Source organism: Electrona antarctica (genome assembly GCF_951216825.1).
Source record: "Electrona antarctica genome assembly, chromosome: 11".
NCBI lineage: Eukaryota > Metazoa > Chordata > Actinopteri > Myctophiformes > Myctophidae > Electrona > Electrona antarctica.
In genome coordinates this window covers 18,438,040-18,457,393 of record NC_136792.1, presented here as the reverse complement: position 1 = coordinate 18,457,393, position 19,354 = coordinate 18,438,040, and the positions used below count along the sequence as shown (strand labels likewise).

At 39.7% G+C, this 19,354-nt stretch overlaps 2 protein-coding genes across 4 annotated transcripts; both read right to left on the bottom strand.

The window, feature by feature from the left end:
• Positions 1-2,391: 2,391 nt before the first annotated feature.
• On the bottom strand, positions 2,392-6,045 carry diabloa (diablo, IAP-binding mitochondrial protein a). The gene is made up of 6 exons (XM_079514035.1): positions 5,684-6,045; positions 5,219-5,351; positions 4,892-5,017; positions 4,110-4,220; positions 3,739-3,835; positions 2,392-3,076 (listed from the first exon to the last, which is right to left on the bottom strand). Exons 1-6 carry the CDS (start codon positions 5,818-5,820, stop codon positions 2,868-2,870), a joined length of 813 nt encoding a protein of 270 aa, XP_079370161.1. The 5' UTR covers positions 5,821-6,045; the 3' UTR covers positions 2,392-2,867.
• Positions 6,046-14,626: 8,581 nt separating this feature from the next.
• Positions 14,627-18,674, bottom strand: LOC306932582 (uncharacterized protein). 3 transcript variants are annotated; one of them, XR_013791130.1, is made up of 3 exons: positions 18,325-18,674; positions 15,716-18,094; positions 14,627-14,746 (listed from the first exon to the last, which is right to left on the bottom strand). XR_013791130.1 is itself a non-coding variant. In XM_079514434.1 (2 exons), exon 2 carries the CDS (start codon positions 17,621-17,623, stop codon positions 16,199-16,201), a length of 1,425 nt encoding a protein of 474 aa, XP_079370560.1. In that variant the 5' UTR covers positions 17,624-18,094; positions 18,325-18,674; the 3' UTR covers positions 15,473-16,198. The 3 variants fall into 3 exon arrangements, 1 of the variants encoding a protein (XP_079370560.1); XR_013791131.1 differs by lacking the exon at positions 14,627-14,746 and adding an exon at positions 15,435-15,485; XM_079514434.1 differs by lacking the exon at positions 14,627-14,746 and having other exon boundaries at positions 15,473-18,094.
• Positions 18,675-19,354: the final 680 nt, after the last annotated feature.

Below are 19,354 nucleotides of genomic sequence, written 5' to 3'. Positions count from 1 at the left end.
AAATAAAATAAAATAAAATAAAATAAAATAAAATAAAATAAAATAAAATAAAATAAAATAAAATGAAATGAAATGAAATGAAATGAAATGAAATAAAACACCTGTAATGCATATGAACTGGCTGGCTGTCTTCAGTGGCATGTCACACCATCTGTATAAAATAAAGTAAGTAAATACAATCAACAGCCATTCTGATAAAATGATTAAAAGGCTGTTGGCCTTAAACTGATTTTTGTTATTGTTCACAAGACTTTGGCATACTCACTTTCTTTTCGGTTAGAATGAAACACGGGGAGGGAGGGAAGTAGCCTCGGTACCCAGGCTTTTATTTTCGTTCACATCACCTAATAGTGCAGTTGAAAGACTGAGGACATGGGTAGTTTGCTGGGAACACAAGGTGTTGAGTGCATAGATATAAATATAGAAGGTGAATGAAGGGAAACAGTGAAAATGAAAGAAAGGAATACCCCACAGACAGCAAGACTTGTTCTGAGAGCAATAGGGGAAAGGTTAACACAAACAATATATATCTTAATAGAAGAAAAACACCTGACAATACAACCGCATTTGATTGTTATATTGAGATTACAAAGGCATAGATTTCGTGCCATAGCAACCAGCTAGTCTTCCTGGGGTCCACATAAAAAAACAAATAGCTGAAGTTACATGATTACATGAAGTTAAAAAGCACAGTAAACAAAAATAAAAAAACACTTCACAGTGTCAAATGCAATTTTAGATTATTATTAAAAGTAAATTTACTGTAAATGCAGCAGAGGCTTTGAGGCAGGTTATTCCAAAGAGACAATGATCTATAAATAAAATAACTCTTTAAAACATTGTTTTTTGGGCCTGGTAATACAAGCCCATTACTGGAAGTGGAACCTCTAGTGTTATGATCATGCACAGTATTACTACAAACAATTTGTCTATGTATAAAACAGGAGTTTTACTGCTTATGACCTATGACTTGAACAGTACAAGTGTATTAAAAGATTCTCCACTGTAAGCCAGGAGAGGCTGGCATGCATGTGGCTCACATTACATTAGACCTTAGTGAGCCCAGGACCAACTGTGCTGCCCTGTTCTGGACAACCTGGAGCCTGCTGAGGTCGCCACTGGCGCAGCAGAGGACCACCCCGTAGACGTAGAGCAAGATGACTAGACTTTGAACTTTTGAACATTTCCTGGAAATACCAATTGCTCTTCCCATTTTCAAAACAATATAATTAATGTGGTTTGACCAAGACAGAGTGCAGTCTAGCATCACTCCAAGGAGTTTAGTACTTTTAACTTGTTGAACTGCCGAATTACATACGTTTAAATCAAGCCTTGGTCTTGTAGATAACCTGTTAAGAGGGCAAGTCTATTACATATACTACCCAGTCATGCACAACTTTTAGTTCTCTGCTCAAGACCTCATTAAGTACATTGTGCAGCGTAATATAATGTCGAATCATCCGCATAAATAACTGTTGTGGCACATTTTGTAGCCAAAGATAGGTCGTTAGTAAATATTGAGAAGAGCAAAGGTTCCCTGGCAGCTTCCCTGTGGAACGCCACACTTGACCTCTGCTACTGGATAGACTGCCATTTAGATACACCTTCTGTGTATATTATAGGGTATAAACTTGAAAACTGACCTAAAATGGTAAGTAAGCAGCATGAACTCAACTAATGACAGGGTCAAGTAAATAGTGCTAAGAAAACTATAAATCTATATATATATCTATATATAACTATATCTATATATAACTATATATATAACTATAACTATATATATATATATATATATATATATATATAACTATATATATATATAATCAATCAATGTAATTACATGTAGGCCTATAACAATGATTTTGATTTCTAATTATGTCGATATTATTATAATTATTTATCCAGCTATGTATTATCAATACAATCTTAGTGTTTTTTTTGTTTTTTTCGCAATTTTTTGGCTTTTTCTGCCTTTTTTTATTGATAGGATGAAAGTAGTCTGACAGGAAATGGGGAGCGAGATGGAGGGGAAGACACCGGGAGTCGAACCCGCGGCACGCCGTCAGGCTGGCTCAGCAGCCTAGGTGCCCAGACGGTTGAGCCAATCTGTGTTTTTGCCAATTATTTGTGGGTCCACTTGCAATATCCTCACGGCCCACAGGTTGGGAATCGATGTCTGAAGTTCGAGTTCTTTTAAGGTTGGCAAAGACACTTCCTGGACAGGTCTTCTGCCTAATACCTAATTTTCCTTTCCTACTATTTTACAGATTATCAAACATTTGTATAATTGTGACAAAATTGGGTTACCAAAGACAATACACTTTAAAATGTACTCAACAAGATACGTTTTAATTCCAGATGCAAAAAAAACAACAAACAATAGTTATATCATATGAAAAATGTTCTTTATTACAATGGAACATAATCCAACATACATAAAATAAACTGTGTATGCTGGCCAGCCCTCACCTTAACACAGTGAATCATCTTACACAATCCAGAAAAAGGTTTACAAAATAAATAGTTTGTTAAATAATCAAACAGAAAATGGGATTTACAAACAAGTTTGTTTGCAAATTACTAATTCACTATGTGCAGATTATTTTATGCAGAGATGCAAGTACAAAAAATTAACAAAATGAAATATCCAATATTTCCCTCAATGCTTCATAACCACTTAACATGTGCTACTGAGATGGCGAAATCACCAAGTAAATCACCAAGGTCAAAAACAAAAATAGAACTCAACACCACTGAAAACAAAACAGTGAATATTTTTTCCCTCTGCCACAACAGAACTCAAATACGTGCAAAGGAAAATCTTGCATGTTTATATTTCCAAACCCTTTTCCTGTGGGTTTCTTCTCTTAGTCCTCTCGCAAATAAGCCTCATGTATCTCATGCTCCTCGCCATTCTTGTCCAAGAAGGAAGCATATTCTGCCATCCGTTGGATCTCTTCCGCCTTTATCTCCGCTAACTTCTTATCTGCATCCCTCGATATTTTCCGTGCCTCCTCCACCTGGGACTGGGCCATCTGAACATTCATCCTTACAGTGATGGATGCCTGATCAGCACCTGTGAGAACAGAAAAACAAACACACGCTTAGACACATTGCTGGGAGAACGGGGTGAGAATTGATAGATAGGTGAGTCAAAAAGGCATTAGGTGATGTCAAGCAGGTGCATCTGTCCATCATCTCTGTTTTGTTCTAAACCACGGGAACTGGTGTCCACCATGATCTGAGGCTCTTTCTCAAAGCTTTACAGAGTAACAACTACTTGGCCATACACGATCTGAAGAGTGAGACTGACAGCGTTTGAAATGGAAGAGGCATCTTCTAAGAATTGAGGGGATGACATTACTTGCAAACAACAAATATTGCAAGTATGCTTCTAAGACTTTGTTTATGACCATACTGACAAGTCAATGTCTTTCTTAGAGACATTGCTGGCTGTGATGCATACCGTTTCTTGTGGCTGAGAATATCAAGTTAACCACTTGAACCCTAGCATCCCTCTTCTGGGAGGAACATTTGCAGAAAATAACACATCTTCAAGCTCACGCACAAGATTTGGAGTAGAGGGATAAAGCAGCCCTGGGGGACCCAGGTCAACTCAATAATCAGCATTAGTTTACCAAGTATATAGGATTTAAGTGGTTAAACTCTTGACAATCATTCCTGAGGAATGTTAAGTTGCAGTTCAGTTCTTCAATGACATAATCTTAATTTACATACCTGAAGTATAGGCTGCCTCAGATGCCATTTCACACAGGCTGACAGCATTCATCCAGGTTGACTCAAAGCGCTTGCATTTATCGAGTCTGTCATCAGCCTGTAAGGCCAGGGAAGTAGAGATTAAGTTTCTACAGGGGATTGTTTCAAGACCTGCTTCATGTTTAAGACACTAAATGCACACATGTTTGAGATAGTTCATGCATACATGTTTAAGACAATACATGCATACATGTTTGAGACATTACATGCATACACTAACGGTATAAAAAACTGACAGTCAAGGATAGGTGTAAGCATGAAATGCGAGTATGAGTTCACGTTTCTTTCAATCATGATATCATTTCTGGTTTGTGAGACAAACGCATACATACCGCTGCACGCTGGCCAATGATCACTTGCCATATGGAATCCTCTTCTGCAGGGGTCAGTTTTCCCAATGAGGCCAAATACCGTCTCTGGAGGGCAACGAGAGTGTGCACAGCCTGTGAACAAAAATAAAAATGAAATACAGCTCTTGAAGATCTGGATCCGGATTCAGTCCGGGTTTTCTTCCTAATAAAAATCAACAGGAAGTTGACATTGCCCTTTAAGACAGGTCAGATGTATGCTTCTTTGAGAAAATATTGTGCAACATTTCACTTGATAAGAAATCTGACCTAGATAGATACATCTTCAATCTATGTAGGTTGCTTTCGTGGAAAAGTATTGTGCAATGTGTCACTTGCAGTGTTTCCCTTAGCCAGAAGCTGATAGTGTGGGGGAGCTTTCATGCGTGCACACCAGATTTGTGTGGGGTTTTTTTCTGTCTTTTGCGATTATTTGCCTTTTTTGGCCTATTCACGGCTGCCTACTAAAAATCATACTGTGGTCATGATTGTGTGGTGGCCCACCACACAATGCATATAGGGGAAACACTGCACTTGACAAAAATAACATTGTTGACACACAACTTTCTTGTCCCAAGACTCTCTTTAGAGGTTGTCTAAGAGCTAAGATCTCTGTATCTATGAGTGGTTAGTGAGTTGACATTGTTGATACAAATAAACCCATGGCGTCATCATAGCATTGGATTTTCTTCCCACTGACAAATACAGTGAAATTGACAGCACTAAGATGCCAGAGAAATGTTATTCCATTGAGATCAAAGACTTACCTTGGAATACTCTGCAAGGGCATCTATAAAAGCCAGGGTGGTCTGGGAGAGGTAAATGCATGAGCTGTCTGTAACCATTGAAGCTGCTCTTCTGATGAGGGAGTCATGCGAGAGGTTTTCCACTTGCTGCACAGAGAAGGAGAGAGACAGCAAATTTATAATTATATTTCAGGTTTATGAGTGCTGCTGCTCTTTATATAATGGAGAACAATAACAATGTATGTCATAGAAAAAGTTGAGTGCTCCCCCCCTTTCTCCCCAATTCGTGCCAATTGATTCCTCCGCAAACACAACAAGTAAAACGTATAACTACAATTATTAACCCACCTGGGTGAAAGGGACAGCACACAGTCCAGTACCGACGGTCAATGACGCCACGCCAGGGCGCACCACATCTGTCAACCTGCCCAACCTCTGGAATGTACGCCTCCTGTTACTAGCCAGGGCACTCGCCGTACTCCTTTAGAAAGAAACACACAATACACAATGTTGTAAGTATACAGCATACGTCATGTCATCCAATCCGCATTTAACTTGAGTGCCACTGTAAATTGATAAATGAATTAACACTGGGGATTTTCTGCGTATGATTATTTTTCTTCACGGGGTAGCGGGTAGCTACTACTTCCTTGTTGTAAGACGAATCTTTTGCAAAGTTGGCAAACCCATAGACAGCGGCCGATGTACATTACATTTTAATTTAACCAGTCAAATCACTCAAATGGTTTTAATAATTCTAATCTATTAAGAACTGTCTTTTATGTTGATTCGGTTTTTGTCCTTAAAACCTACCTCAAAAAGCCGAGGCAAACAGCACCCCTCCTGAGCGCAGCCATGTTGGTGCGCAGCAATAAAATGTCCGTTCGATTTTGCAGAAGTCCTCCAGTAGCACGAGTGGCGCACATAGTACATTGAAGGGCAGATTGCATTTTTGCGAAATTATAAGTTAATACGCAAATAAATTATTAAAAGTAAAACAAATATATATATAAAAAAGAAATTCCAACTCCCCGTAGATTGTTAAAAGGTATAAGGTATAAGGTATAAGTTACGTATTGTTTTTAAACTAAAAATAAAAAATAACTATCTGTTGCCATCTACCGGGTGAAATCAGCAGACTCGTTTTGGTCCCAGGAGTAATGTTCCCTTGAAAGGTAGCTGTTGCTTTATGCTGTCTCTGTTGTGGCCCATTGGTATTTATAAGGCATTTGCAGAACCTTAGCATACGCAACATGCATCGATCTGTTTACGTTGGCATGGGACGTGACGTGCGTATTTGATACCTAGACTGAAGGGGCCGGTTCAAACAAATATTACGCACGAACTGACGATTGACTCTACTGGTTGATAGTAGGCCTTGCAGGCTATACAGCAGATGTGTGTGTGACAGTGTCTGTGTGTGTGTTATGTTATGTTCCTGTATTTGTACAGTAGTCTGTGCAGCGTACATACAGTACGTGCGGGTGCGGGAGCGGGACCAGAGCTAGCCGCACCCGTCTCTGGTCCAAAGCAGTACAAGGCTATGGTGCGGCTATTATACTTCACTGTAGAAATAATACACGTTGGAGGATATAAGGAGTCATTGATTGATTGATTGATTGAAAAATGTATTAACAGTTTGCAGAATTACAGTACATTTCAAGCACAAACTCAATACAAAGGCTGTTAACTGTGAGTGGACGACCCAATTAAGCATTACATTTACACTTGTTTCCAATGGGGTCCACAATGTTCAATTCATCAAAAACATTTAGAGACGTACAAATAGACACTTCTATATAGACAAAGGACAGAACAGGAATTCGTCAAGGACACGTTACAGGTTTTGTTTTAGATGTAGTGGTGGTAGTAGCCTACATCATAGGTGGCCTAAGGTGGGGCGTGGGGGTTTATGATGGAAGCAAAAGCAGGTTAGCCGATGGAATACAACCACCCTAAGGAGTACTACTATCTGTACCAAGTAGACCGCTATACTACTGCACTGTAAACAGAGCTGCTACCTTTAAACACATCTTTATAAGGAAAACTTTAGGTTTTTTTCAATCAAGGTTCATATTTTAGGTTATTAGAGAAAGTAAAAGATGAGTGTTATTTTTTTTCATTTGCTGCTTTCTTTCGTTTTAGGGATTTTAGCTGTTTTTGACAGCTGGGCGGGGGCATTCGAGCATGGGGCTAAATATGTATTTTTTTCCAAAAATGTACAGCGATTTATTTTTTTATTATTTACTATAGTCCTACTAGATCCCAGGAAATTACATCTGGCCACAAGAGATCACTGAATGTGAAGGGGGTGACAACACAGTATGGCATCCCCCTATAGTACCGAATACTGGACAACTCAGTTGTCCTGACAACTCACCAAAAGTGGCAAAAGGGGTGAGTTGTCTTGTTACCATAGTACCCCCCCTTCACATTCAGTAGATCCTGTGATCTTTTGTGGCCAGATGTAATTTCCTGGGGTCTAGTAGAACTATAGTTTCAGTCAGACAACTCACGAATAGATTTGCCAATATTTATTACAGAATGAGTAATGAGTGTGCATATGATATTTGACTTGGCGTTCGGCTCTGCTGGATTTCTCCCTGCTCGGCAAGATTATAAGCAACAACATAAAACATTAAGAGCAGGGAGATAGATATACAATAACCCCCCCCGGGGAACATAAATAGCAGAGCCCACCGGTGGTGCTGGGAAAAAACATCACATACAACCAGGGACCATATGCAGAAGAAGGCTAGCCTGGCGCGGCCAGACTCATAGCGAGGGTTCACTGATGTTTCCTCCCCGCATATGCGGGGAAGAATCTTCAGTGAATCCCCGCTATGAGGCTGGCCAAGCCAGGCTAGAAGAAGGCAGGAAGAGCATGCAGACTGGTGAGCTTAAGTAGCCCGCCCAATTGGTCAGCTGACTGCCGCATCGGCGAATGACGTGAGGGACTTGCACACACTTGTACACCCACAGAAGGTGCTGCCACACGGTCGAAAGAGCTGCGCACGTTCTCGGCTGCGCGCAGCTTAAAGCTTGAGTTTTTAGACAGCTGGTGGATGGAAATTAAGCTCCACCTCCGCTGAATTCTTGCGCGACGGCCAGATTCCCGGAAACGCTCTCCTCCGCTCAAGTCTTCCGCGGAGGTGGAGCTTCTTTTCCATCCACCAGCTGTCTAAAAACTCAGAATTTAAGCTGCGCGCAGCTTAAGAAGTGCGCAGCTTAAGACCGTTTTGCGCTATGGTGTGGAGACGGTGACAGTAATGCAGCATGTTAACCCTTTGAGTATAGTATGCGCCTTTGAGCATGGCATGAACCCCCTTGAGGTTGTCTGAATGAACTAACTCCGCAAGCTACGTCTCATAAATAATAATAAAAAAAAATCGCTATAAAATTTTGTAGAAAAATACATATTTAGCCCCATGTTCGAAAGCCCCCGCCCCCTGTCAAAAATAGCTAAAACGAAAGAAAGCAGCAAATGAAAAAAATGAACACGCATCTTTTACTTTCTCTATAATAACAACCTAAAATATGAACCTTGGTTGAAAAAAACTAAAGTTGTCCTTTAAGTTTGAGTTTTTCTGGATACTATTAAAACAGTCCTGAGAAAAAAATGCTTCTATTTGTACCAAAATGACTGCAAAAAAATACTGCTCTTTGTTTCAAAAAGCTTTATACCATGTATAACATGTAGCCTATATAACGATGCAATGTGACATATAGCTCTGTTTACAAAATGCTGTACCCCCTTCAACTGTATATACTTTCCCCATTTTCAACCGTTTTTATTGTATTTTGACACTTGCTTTGGCAATATGACATGTTTTCTCATGCCTCAAGCTCCTTTGAATTGAAATTGGAAGCCTACTTCAAGCAGGAGAAGTTGGGGGGTACTATAATTCCACAATGAGCACAATGCCAGTGCCACTGGCTGCAAATAGGCTAGATAAATATTATGTGTTACCACTTACCACCAGCCAGGCAGGTCACTATGGGTAATGCCAAAGCAAAGTTCTTTGTTTACCCAGGGTGAATGGACTAAGCTCGACGAACTTGTTTACAGCCAGACCCTGCTCATAGAACATTTCATGGTAGGGGTTCAATGCCTTGCTCAAGGGCACTTCAGCGGTGGTAATTTTAACGTGCCGGTCCGGGGATACGAACTGGCGACCTTCCGATAACAAGACCGCTCCGCAAACCGTTCGGCCACCGCTGCCAATGGGACTCTTGCATTGTGTTAGAAAGCTTTTGACACTTTTGGTGTTTAATAGTAGGTCAAATTTGACCCGTGATTTAACACAGCCAAAAATACGGTACTTCGGTCAAGATTATCATCAATTTTTTTCCCAACCTCATAGCTGACCTGTAATGCATTCATATATCCATGTTACCTTTTAGCTGACCTATATGCATTCATATCCATGTAAACACTGTTTATTAAAATATTATTTTGGTGGCCCCATGGACCTTTTATCTTTCAATATAGCACACAAAATATAAAAATTATATAAAAGTCACTCATATTTCCTATAATGAAGACAGTGGATAATGATCTGCCTATAGTTAACTGTTATCTCCCTATCTGGCTATTTATTGTTTTTCACTTCACTTTCAATGTTTTATTTTGGTCATCAGTTAATGTAACAGTATACTCCAAGTGTAGGCTATAACAAAATAAACTATTATTAAACTATTAATTATAGATATTACATTGTTATGACAAAAAAGGTATAGGCTGAAGCTAATTAGAGTATTATGCCTACCCTTACCCGTCTTTATAGAAAAACAGGAGAAAAGAAAACAGAAATTAAATTTGTTTTGCTTCATATAATCCATATAATAATAATAATAATATAATTAGTAATCAAAATCATAATACATGTATTGTTATAGGCCTATACATGTAATTACATGATTGATTATATATATATATATGTATAATTATACACACACACACACACACACACACACACACACACACACACACACACACACACACACACACACACACACACACACACACACTTTATAATATAATATTAACACATATAGATCGAACTAAACATCCTCAATTCCTTTTCACAGCATTTACACAGACTTACTCCTTTCACATACAATGTTGTTTGGTATTAGTTCTTGCAAAAGTTGTTTCAAATCATCATCAAGCTCATATTTGGTGTAAGTAGAATGTTGTGAGCTTTGAACAGAATCAATAACGTTTGAAGCTCTCTTAATTATTTATAACTCTTTTCTGTAAAATAAAAATTGGATTAACATTGGTTTTATATACAGCATTACGAATATAATATCCATCCGTGCAGTTTTTGAGACACTAGAAAACAGTATTATGTATGCTGTAATTTTTGTTGTTGTAAATAAACATAAAATAACCAGTGCATGGCTTAGATTAACGTTGGTTTTATATACAGCATTACGAATATAATATCCATCAGTGCAGTTTTTGAGACACTAGAAAACAGTATTATGTATGCTGTAATTTTTGTTGTTGTAAATAAACATAAAATAACCAGTGCATGGCTTAGGGGCTGAGCCCCTCTTAATGCCTTATCCTATAGAATCGCCCCTGGATAGGTCAAGCTAAAGTTGTCAAATTAATTTTAACCTGGAAGTGAAAAGGCTTGTGTTTGTCATTCTATATCAACATACTGTACTTGTACAACATACAGTAACCTCCTCCAGTATCTATGAGCTAAAAGGGCCAGTACACAGTGACTGCAGTCACTATCAAAACAAACAGGCACAATCAGAAGCAGTTCACTCCAGTTTTATGCACGTGTGCCTGTGGTGTATCCGAGCAAAATTCGTAATTTCTGTATAGCCTACAGTACATTGAATTATAAATCAATAAAAACATGTTGTTCATAAATCATAATTTTGTAAATAACCGCACAATAATGTATTTTAGATCTGAGCCTTTTGTATTACTATATGTGTACGTTGCAAGTTCCCATATTGAAAGTTGTTTTAACAAAAAACAATAACAATATATTTTTACATCATATATATCATATTTCTAATATATTGTCTCAAGAGTCAGGCAAACCATGCCCACAACAGCATCTCTTGTTCTCTCTGACAGATGTCCGATTATGTAATGTTGACCTTGATCTTAACTGTGACCAGTTCAACCCCAAGCAATAATCTCTACGAGGGGCCCAGGTGGGAGTGGTGTGTGGTCCCTCCAAGTTTCTTGAAACTGGTGTGCGAACTTCATCTCCTCTCACTTGAAAATCCTCCCATATTAATACAGCGCTGTATTTATAGAACTCCACCGCCCCTTAAAGTTAGGATGAGTAATGCAAGGACAAATTGCACGTACTGTACAATGACAAACAAACAAACAAACAAAAAAACAAACAAACAAAATACAATTAAAGTATAGGTTATATAATAAAATTCCCGTCAGTGTATCACTCAAAATCCGACAAAAGCCCCCATATATGGTGCCCAGGTCTCGTGACATCACTATGACATCTGATGTCATAGTAAATGCCCTTTAGGGCGAGGTTGCTTCTCGCCCTTGGGCGTCTTACTGGTATTTATTAACCACTTAAACCCTATTTCAAAAATTGTGAGCTTGTAGATCTGCTACTTCACTATTTTATTTTATTTCTATAACATTTGTGAAGAATTTCAGCTATAATGACATGTACAGTGTAGATAGCCTACACTGTAAAATCAGTAAAAAAAGAAAGAAAAGGAGAATGACTCAGTCATAACTGCCAGGTGCTGAAAGCTCTCGTTTATGAACAGATCTACATTCTACAGTATGATCAGTTTGTGTGCTGCAGCCTCTCCCTCAGCTCACAGCTTTACGTTGTGGCATTCAGAGTATGGGTTTTATAGGTAAGTCTCCCATTGGCTTAGAGGCAGCCTAGAGACGAGGCAGCCAATCATGAAAAAGTGTCCACTTTTCAAGCACCTGGCAAAAACTAGCCTCTGTCCCAGGCTTACTTATCTGCGAAAAGAAAACTTAACCCTAAAACTTAACCCTAAACATAACCTCACAAACAAACACTCAAACACTGTGCCTAACCCTAACTTTAACCCTTTACTTTACTTTATTTGTTTGTAATGGACATTACAAACAAAAATGCAATGTAAATACACCAGATTTAGCAAAGATGCTAATTTTCATCCGCAGCCCCCCCACAAAACATGAAAACAAAACAGGCAGGCAGTGAAACACATTACACTACGTGACAAAGCATACAAACATATGCTTCCATATGGTTTAGCAGCGTTTTTATAGGGCAATACAAAATTGTAACTAAAGTAACTTGTGCATAAAGTACGTTATTGCTTTCAATTAATACAGTCAGGATACACTGTCAAGGTGCACTACTAGACTATTAGACTATGGTCACAGGTTTGGTTTTCGAGTAAGCTTTTTTTTTAGATTGAATTTAAATGATGGAAATTAAGTACAATCTCTTATGATTAAATTCATTCCAGATTAAACAGCCCTGAACTGAGAGGATGTTTTACCGAATGCGGTTTACCCTAACAATAACCTCTCAGAAACTATGCCACCTCAAAACTATGTCCACCTGGACCAAAGATTCTCTTTCTATCTGACTATAGGTTTCCATCAATTAGCATTTTTTTTAAACACAATTCAAACTCGCACAAATCGGTACACATTATATCTCTGGATTCATGTGACTAGAAGTTCGACCGGCCTTCGGCTGGTCTTGCTCTAGCGCCACGCAAAAAATTAAAAAACGAAGAAAAAAAACATCCACTTGAAATGTTGCACAATAACAGTGTCATGGAGTTTTATATTAACTGTAGATTGTGCAAGTGCATTAACGGTGAGGAAAGCAGCTATCATCCTTCGCATAATACTTAGCAATTTCTGTGTAAAATGTGGAGTGTATCAGACTATCAAATATGACTATTGTAAACAATAGAGAGACATCTCCCCAACAATATCGCTGAGACAGTTTTTTTGACCACAATGCTTATATGAGACGATTTTAAGAATCCCAATGTTTTCCATAGAGAAAATACTTCCGGGAACCAGGGGATGAGCGAGTCACGTCAGGACAAACTCTATGGTCAATTGGTCAAGATGTCTGTACTATATGCCCCCATTTCTATAGTTAGACTCTGAGCCGGGTGTGTCTGCATGCAACATTGCACACCATAAAATGATTAAGGGGTCATAACATCCGAAGCAGGTGTTTTTGTTCCTACACAGTGCTGACACCACAAAAATAATCGAATCACGTGGTTCTCAGTATTCACATCATGGGAACGGCGTGGCTCCATTGTGCCGTACTGCGTGTTGTCAATGTTCAAGGTTCAAGGTGCCTTTATTGTCACAGCTTGTGTACAGTTTGTTTCTGGTTTCCTCAGACATTGTTGCAGCAATAATAGTAATAAACATATACACAACAAGAACATAAAAAGACGAATAGTCATAGAATCCAATAATATAGCAGTATAAAGGCAGTTTGCCCGTTGGTCTTGCAGGTGTGCAGGTCTTTGCCAGTATCCTTTAGCAATATTACACATAGGATGTGCTTTACCGTCATTAATGGCATGCCTGCATTGCTGCAGATAGTCTGCAAATAATTCCTTGCTGATGTAGCGTCCACTGGGAATCAAAAATGCCAAGTTTGTTTTTGTCCCAGTGTTTAGTGTGCCCGGCCTTAACGGTCCTGAATACTGACGTAGGACTTGCGTACAGACCAGACGAGCCTCTTGGAGCTGCTCTCTACAAAGTCAACTTGTTTACCAAACAAAGGGAAATTTCAGGTTCAGGGTAGACTCAGGAGATTGATGTTAATAATCATCTAGTCTGTTAATTACTAAGCAGAGAACAGGGGACATGATGTTCTCTAACTGTACACTGGGGACCTTGGTAATATGTTCATATTTATAATGGATATTCGCAAGTCATTCATAAACAATTCATAATGTTCTATTTAAAGCTTCATCATTTTAGTGCAACAGAATAAGCTCACAGTCTTTCTCAATTGTTTCACATTTTCTGAAAGCATATAGCTCATATTGTACACACAATCCAAAACACAGACATATGGCAAAACTATATGACAACCAAATGACACACATACCATCATACCGTATAAACAGACATTTGAACACTGATCTGCTAGATCAGTGTTCAAATGTCTGTTCAGTATAGCAGCTATACTACTATGAATGGAAACATTAGTATGAATGCCTTGTCAGGCAACTTATGCATTTTGCATGTTCAGTGTTACATTATACAATATGTACAGTCAAATATTTTCATATAATTTATACATTGTAAAATTTTACATTTATTAAGTATGGCACAGCCAGTATTACAGATGTATCATTGAATTAGGCCTTCATCACCACCACAACACAAGACTTAACAATACGTTTCACTTGTGTAAAGATGTATAGAATAGACTACACTTCATGTTGACATGATTTGTTTACATGTGTCTGAGCTGCACAGAGGATATTTGGGATTCATCATGGGAATATCTTATCTGGCTTCTGTTTCATGACGGGTTTGTATTTGATCAAATTAGAGCAAAGTGCAGAATATAAAATATGAATATTTGGATTGGATTAGTTCTCTGGACCAGAGCTGGTAAACATGTTCTATTGATTTTGTCAGTGGGCTTTATTTGATATTAAAATACATTTTTAAAACAGATAATTTGTATGTTGTAGCCTATATTACAAATGTTGTATTACAGGGGCGCACTTACAGGTCCCTGCACTGCAGGTCCATGCGCATGCCACATAGGCTTTGGCCTGACAGCGCGTTGCGTGTTCGAGTCCCGTTCATGACGGCCTTTGCTGCGTGTCTCTCCCCTTCTCTCTGTCTCTCTTCACTTGATACTATCAATAAAGGCAGAAAAGCAAAATAGAAGGTTGTATTACAAATTATGCAGATTAATTTAAGAATGTTGGTAGCCTGATGTGTTTTGCTTGCAGATGCACAAACAATGCTGTATTGTATATTATGCTATGTTGTGAAATTAACATTCAAACATTAACATTAACAGATGTACAAGTAGGCCTACAGTAGGCTACTCAAGTAGCCCAATACTGTCACTGTTTATCAACCAAGACAACCCTCGCGACCATGGTAGTGGCTCTGCAGTAGCCTATACAGTTTCGCCATTAGATGTCACTATAATCCCAAACTACGACATAATAAAGATAAGGTCAAGTATAGGCTATATAAGATTAGGAAGTAAGTAGGCCTATATAGCTCTTTGGCCTTAATTGTCATTAGAGGTGTAGAATTAATTACACGGGGGAAATTGCCTACATCTTGAACAATCACACCCAAATCGTTGATAGGCTATAAAATGTGACATTTGTAGCCTGTTCATTAAAAAAATCACACTCGTGTGAAGTGAGTTTTATCATAGGCATCACATTCCGTGCTCAGACAATCAAATCATTCCGTGGTACAAACACACTACACACACAGCGGCTTTGTGTATGAACATAAATATAAATATCTGATTATAGTTGAAAATGGAGAATGTAGCGGACCGGCTGGATAATAATTTGGTAAAGCCGACTGATGAGTTTGACGTTTCGCTTTATTCAGAACCCAACGTAGAAACTGGAAAAAGGACATAACATATAGGCTATATCAATATAACATTCCATAATCAAAAGGCATAATACATTTTCCATAACATCCATGAGCATATACATCACAAAACTATACAATATTTAATCCATCATATCAACATGCAATATAGAAATAAATAACCCTCAGACAATACATACAACAATAAGACTAATTACCAGTATCCCTCATACAAGATTGACCAACAATAAAAGTATCACCTTTTTCCCCTTTCCAGCTCGGTGCTAAAGTGGCTTGTGCAAAACTGTTCTGTTCCAGGGCTCGTTTGGGCCATCCGTCCTTCCTTCCTTTGCGGTCCTTCCGTCCGTCCGTCCTTCCCTTCCTCAAATAAACTTCTCCATGTTTGCCATTCCTCTCTTGTGGCAAATCTGGCAATATCTGTTCCTCTACCAGCGAGGTGGGCAAGTGACAGTTTTATAAGCTTCAGTGTGCAACCACATCCTGGGCGTTGTCCTCAGTCACAGGTGAACTTGATCATTTTAATTGCAACTGATTTGTCACTGGGCAGGAAATCATTCAAATAAAAGCACTGGAGAACTGACTCTTGGGCAGGAAAGGTTTCAAAATAAAAGCCACAAAGAAAACACATATTGACACTGGAAACATCCCTGTGGGTCCGTTACACTCCCACCAAAATCATAGTGATTTAAAAACTTGGCATAATCACAAAGATTTTTGTCAATTTACGTGACCCCATACTCATTTAAAATTCTAAATACAATATGTAGGAAGGGGCTGTGCAGTCTGTCTCCCACCTTTCCTCCCACCTTAAATACTCCATCTCCAATGAGAACATGCTCAGCACTGACTTCCGATGAGCATTGACTGATGAGCATAGTGTCTTGGGCCTTGAACCTTCCAGCCTTGGCTGGTTTCCTTTTGGTTTGTTTGGGCAGGGATGCCCGTTCTTCGTCTGGTTGTCTTGGTTGCAGTGGAACTCCTCTAGGCCGCCGTTCCACCTCGACTGCAGCCGGGGCGTCTTCCTTGGTAGTCACCTTGTAGGCCATCGCAGCCACTGCATTAGGATCGCCCCCTCCGGCCTGTAGAGTACCAGCTCCAACTGAAACCCCTGGCGCCTCGGGATCTGAGGCCAGGGCAGCTGCACCGTGCTGGGCCGGGTCTTTGGGCTTCACTGCTGCTGCTCCCTCAGTCACCTTCAGCTGCCTTTTGATGCCATTTTCTTCCTCGCCAGCCGGAGCACCCGGGCCTGGCCGTTTTTGTTGAATCTCCTCATGTTGCTCCTTCATGGCAGTCAGGGGTTTCTCCTGCTGCTCCTGCTCCTTCATGGCAGTCAGGGATTTCTCCTGCTGCTCCTTCATGGCAGTCAGGGGTTTCTCCTGCTGCTCCTTCATGGCAGTCAGGGGTTCCTCCTGCTGCTCCTGCTCCTTCATGGCAGTCAGGGGTTTCTCCTGCTGCTCCTTCATGGCAGTCAGGGGTTTCTCCTGCTGCTCCTGCTCCTTCATGGCAGTCAGGGGTTTCTCCTGCTGCTCCGTCATGGCAGTCAGGGGTTTCTCCTGCTGCTCCTTCCGTTCAGCTTCAATCTGCTCCTTCCGTTCAGCTTCAATCTGCTCCTTCCGTTCAGCTTCAATCTGCTCCTTCCGTTCATCTTCAATCTGCTCTGATAAACTCCTCCCCTGCCTCTTCCTGGCACGCTCTACTGCCACAGATGCAGAGTGATAGCTACTCTTGGTACCAACGTGTGATGAAGTCCCAAAAAGATAGTGAAAAGGATCATGGCCAAGCAGTTCATAAAAACAATCCTGCATCCCCGTTCCAAATTCATTATCAACAATTCTTTCAAAAAGAACTTCAAAAATGTCCTTCGATATAAATTTACAAGCAGTTACTCTTCTGCTCACATAATCATCTGGGGTGCCATGTTTAAAGATGTCAGAGTAGAGTTTTGAAATATCCTTACACTTAACCAAAGTGTCAAGGACATGTCCTGGGTCGCTCTCAGCAATGTTGGCCTTTAACTGTGTCTTTGTGATCCATGCAATAGCCTTCCACTGGTCATACATAGATAGAAGCCTCTCTACCTTATTCTCAACAAATTCTAGATCTGCATTGTCATCTGACTCATTCACCATCATGCTAATGTCTGCCATTTTGGATTAGATTTCAAATAAAATGTAAAAACAGGCTATGGGTGTGACTGAAAATAAAGACCTTGAATATAATAACCATAAATAAATGCAACACAAAAACAAATATGGACCTTAAATCACTGTATTACAATCTCACTGTAAAACACCATAATCTTTGCATGTAAACCATTAACTGAAATTAAATTCAAGAACCCTTATATACAATATGTCCATATATGTTCCGTCTCCTGACAGTGTAATGTTCTGTCCTGCAGTTGTAGTGTTTGTGTTAATGTAACCGTTCACCAGATTCATTTGACTGTCCGATGTGTTGCAGGCCTGATGGCATAGTTTGAGCTCCAGTGTAGATGAGTGGTGAAGAGTTGCAGTCCTTGGGTAAAGTTTCTACTGTAGCGGACCGGCTGGATAATAATTTGGTAAAGCCGACTGATGAGTTTGACGTTTCGCTTTATTCAGAACCCAACGTAGAAACTGGAAAAAGGACATAACATATAGGCTATATCAATATAACATTCCATAATCAAAAGGCATAATACATTTTCCATAACATCCATGAGCATATACATCACAAAACTATACAATATTTAATCCATCATATCAACATGCAATATAGAAATAAATAACCCTCAGACAATACATAAAACAATAAGACTAATTACCAGTATCCCTCATACAAGATTGACCAACAATAAAAGTATCACCTTTTTCCCCTTTCCAGCTCGGTGCTAAAGTGGCTTGTGCAAAACTGTTCTGTTCCAGGGCTCGTTTGGGCCATCCGTCCTTCCTTCCTTTGCGGTCCTTCCGTCCGTCCGTCCTTCCCTTCCTCAAATAAACTTCTCCATGTTTGCCATTCCTCTCTTGTGGCAAATCTGGCAATATCTGTTCCTCTACCAGCGAGGTGGGCAAGTGACAGTTTTATAAGCTTCAGTGTGCAACCACATCCTGGGCGTTGTCCTCAGTCACAGGTGAACTTGATCATTTTAATTGCAACTGATTTGTCACTGGGCAGGAAATCATTCAAATAAAAGCACTGGAGAACTGACTCTTGGGCAGGAAAGGTTTCAAAATAAAAGCCACAAAGAAAACACATATTGACACTGGAAACATCCCTGTGGGTCCGTTACAGAGAACAATATTGTTTTGTTTTTTAATATCCTATAGCAGACCTTGTATTGAACTTTGAAGTGTGCTTTCCTGTGCTTTAATATTCTACAAACATAACGTAATCAATCAATGAATCAATGAATCAATGAATCAATCAATCAATGAATCAATCAATCAATCAATCAATCAATCAATCAATCAATCAATCAAAGTTCGGACCAAATCCACACAGGTGGCCGCGGTGGAAATTTACGGATAGCGGCGCGGTCTAGATACCGGAAGGTTCCCAGTTCGAACCAGCCGTCCGACACGTTAAAATTACCACCGCTGAAATGCCCTTGAACAAGGCATCAACCACTACGATGAAATGTGTTCTATGAGCAGGGCCTGGCTGGAAACAAGTTCTTGAGCTTAGCCCAGATACCCTGGGTAAATATAGATTTCATTTCATTTCATTTCAGGTTAGCCAAGCCCTAGGCTACTACAGGTCTAGCCTATAGCCTACATCATGTCGATGGTCGACCCCCCGGGCGGACAGCGACAGCCGAGCGCCTGAAAGCTGATCAGGCTGCAGAGCTGAGAGCTCTCAGCGGCACAGACAGACTCGAGGCGCATTTGATAATTTGC

Bases quoted from the DNA above. Each gene is read 5' to 3' on its own strand.
- diabloa (XM_079514035.1), bottom strand. From the start codon at position 5,820: ATGCAATCTGCCCTTCAATGTACTATGTGCGCCACTCGTGCTACTGGA. The intron at 5,018-5,218 runs GTGGGTTAATAA...TTCTCTGTGCAG, and splicing joins GTGCTGTCCCTTTCACCCAG to CAAGTGGAAAACCTCTCGCA. The intron at 3,077-3,738 runs GTATGTAAATTA...CTGTTCTCACAG, and splicing joins TGAGGCAGCCTATACTTCAG to GTGCTGATCAGGCATCCATC.
- LOC306932582 (XM_079514434.1), bottom strand. From the start codon at position 17,623: ATGGCAGACATTAGCATGATGGTGAATGAGTCAGATGACAATGCAGAT.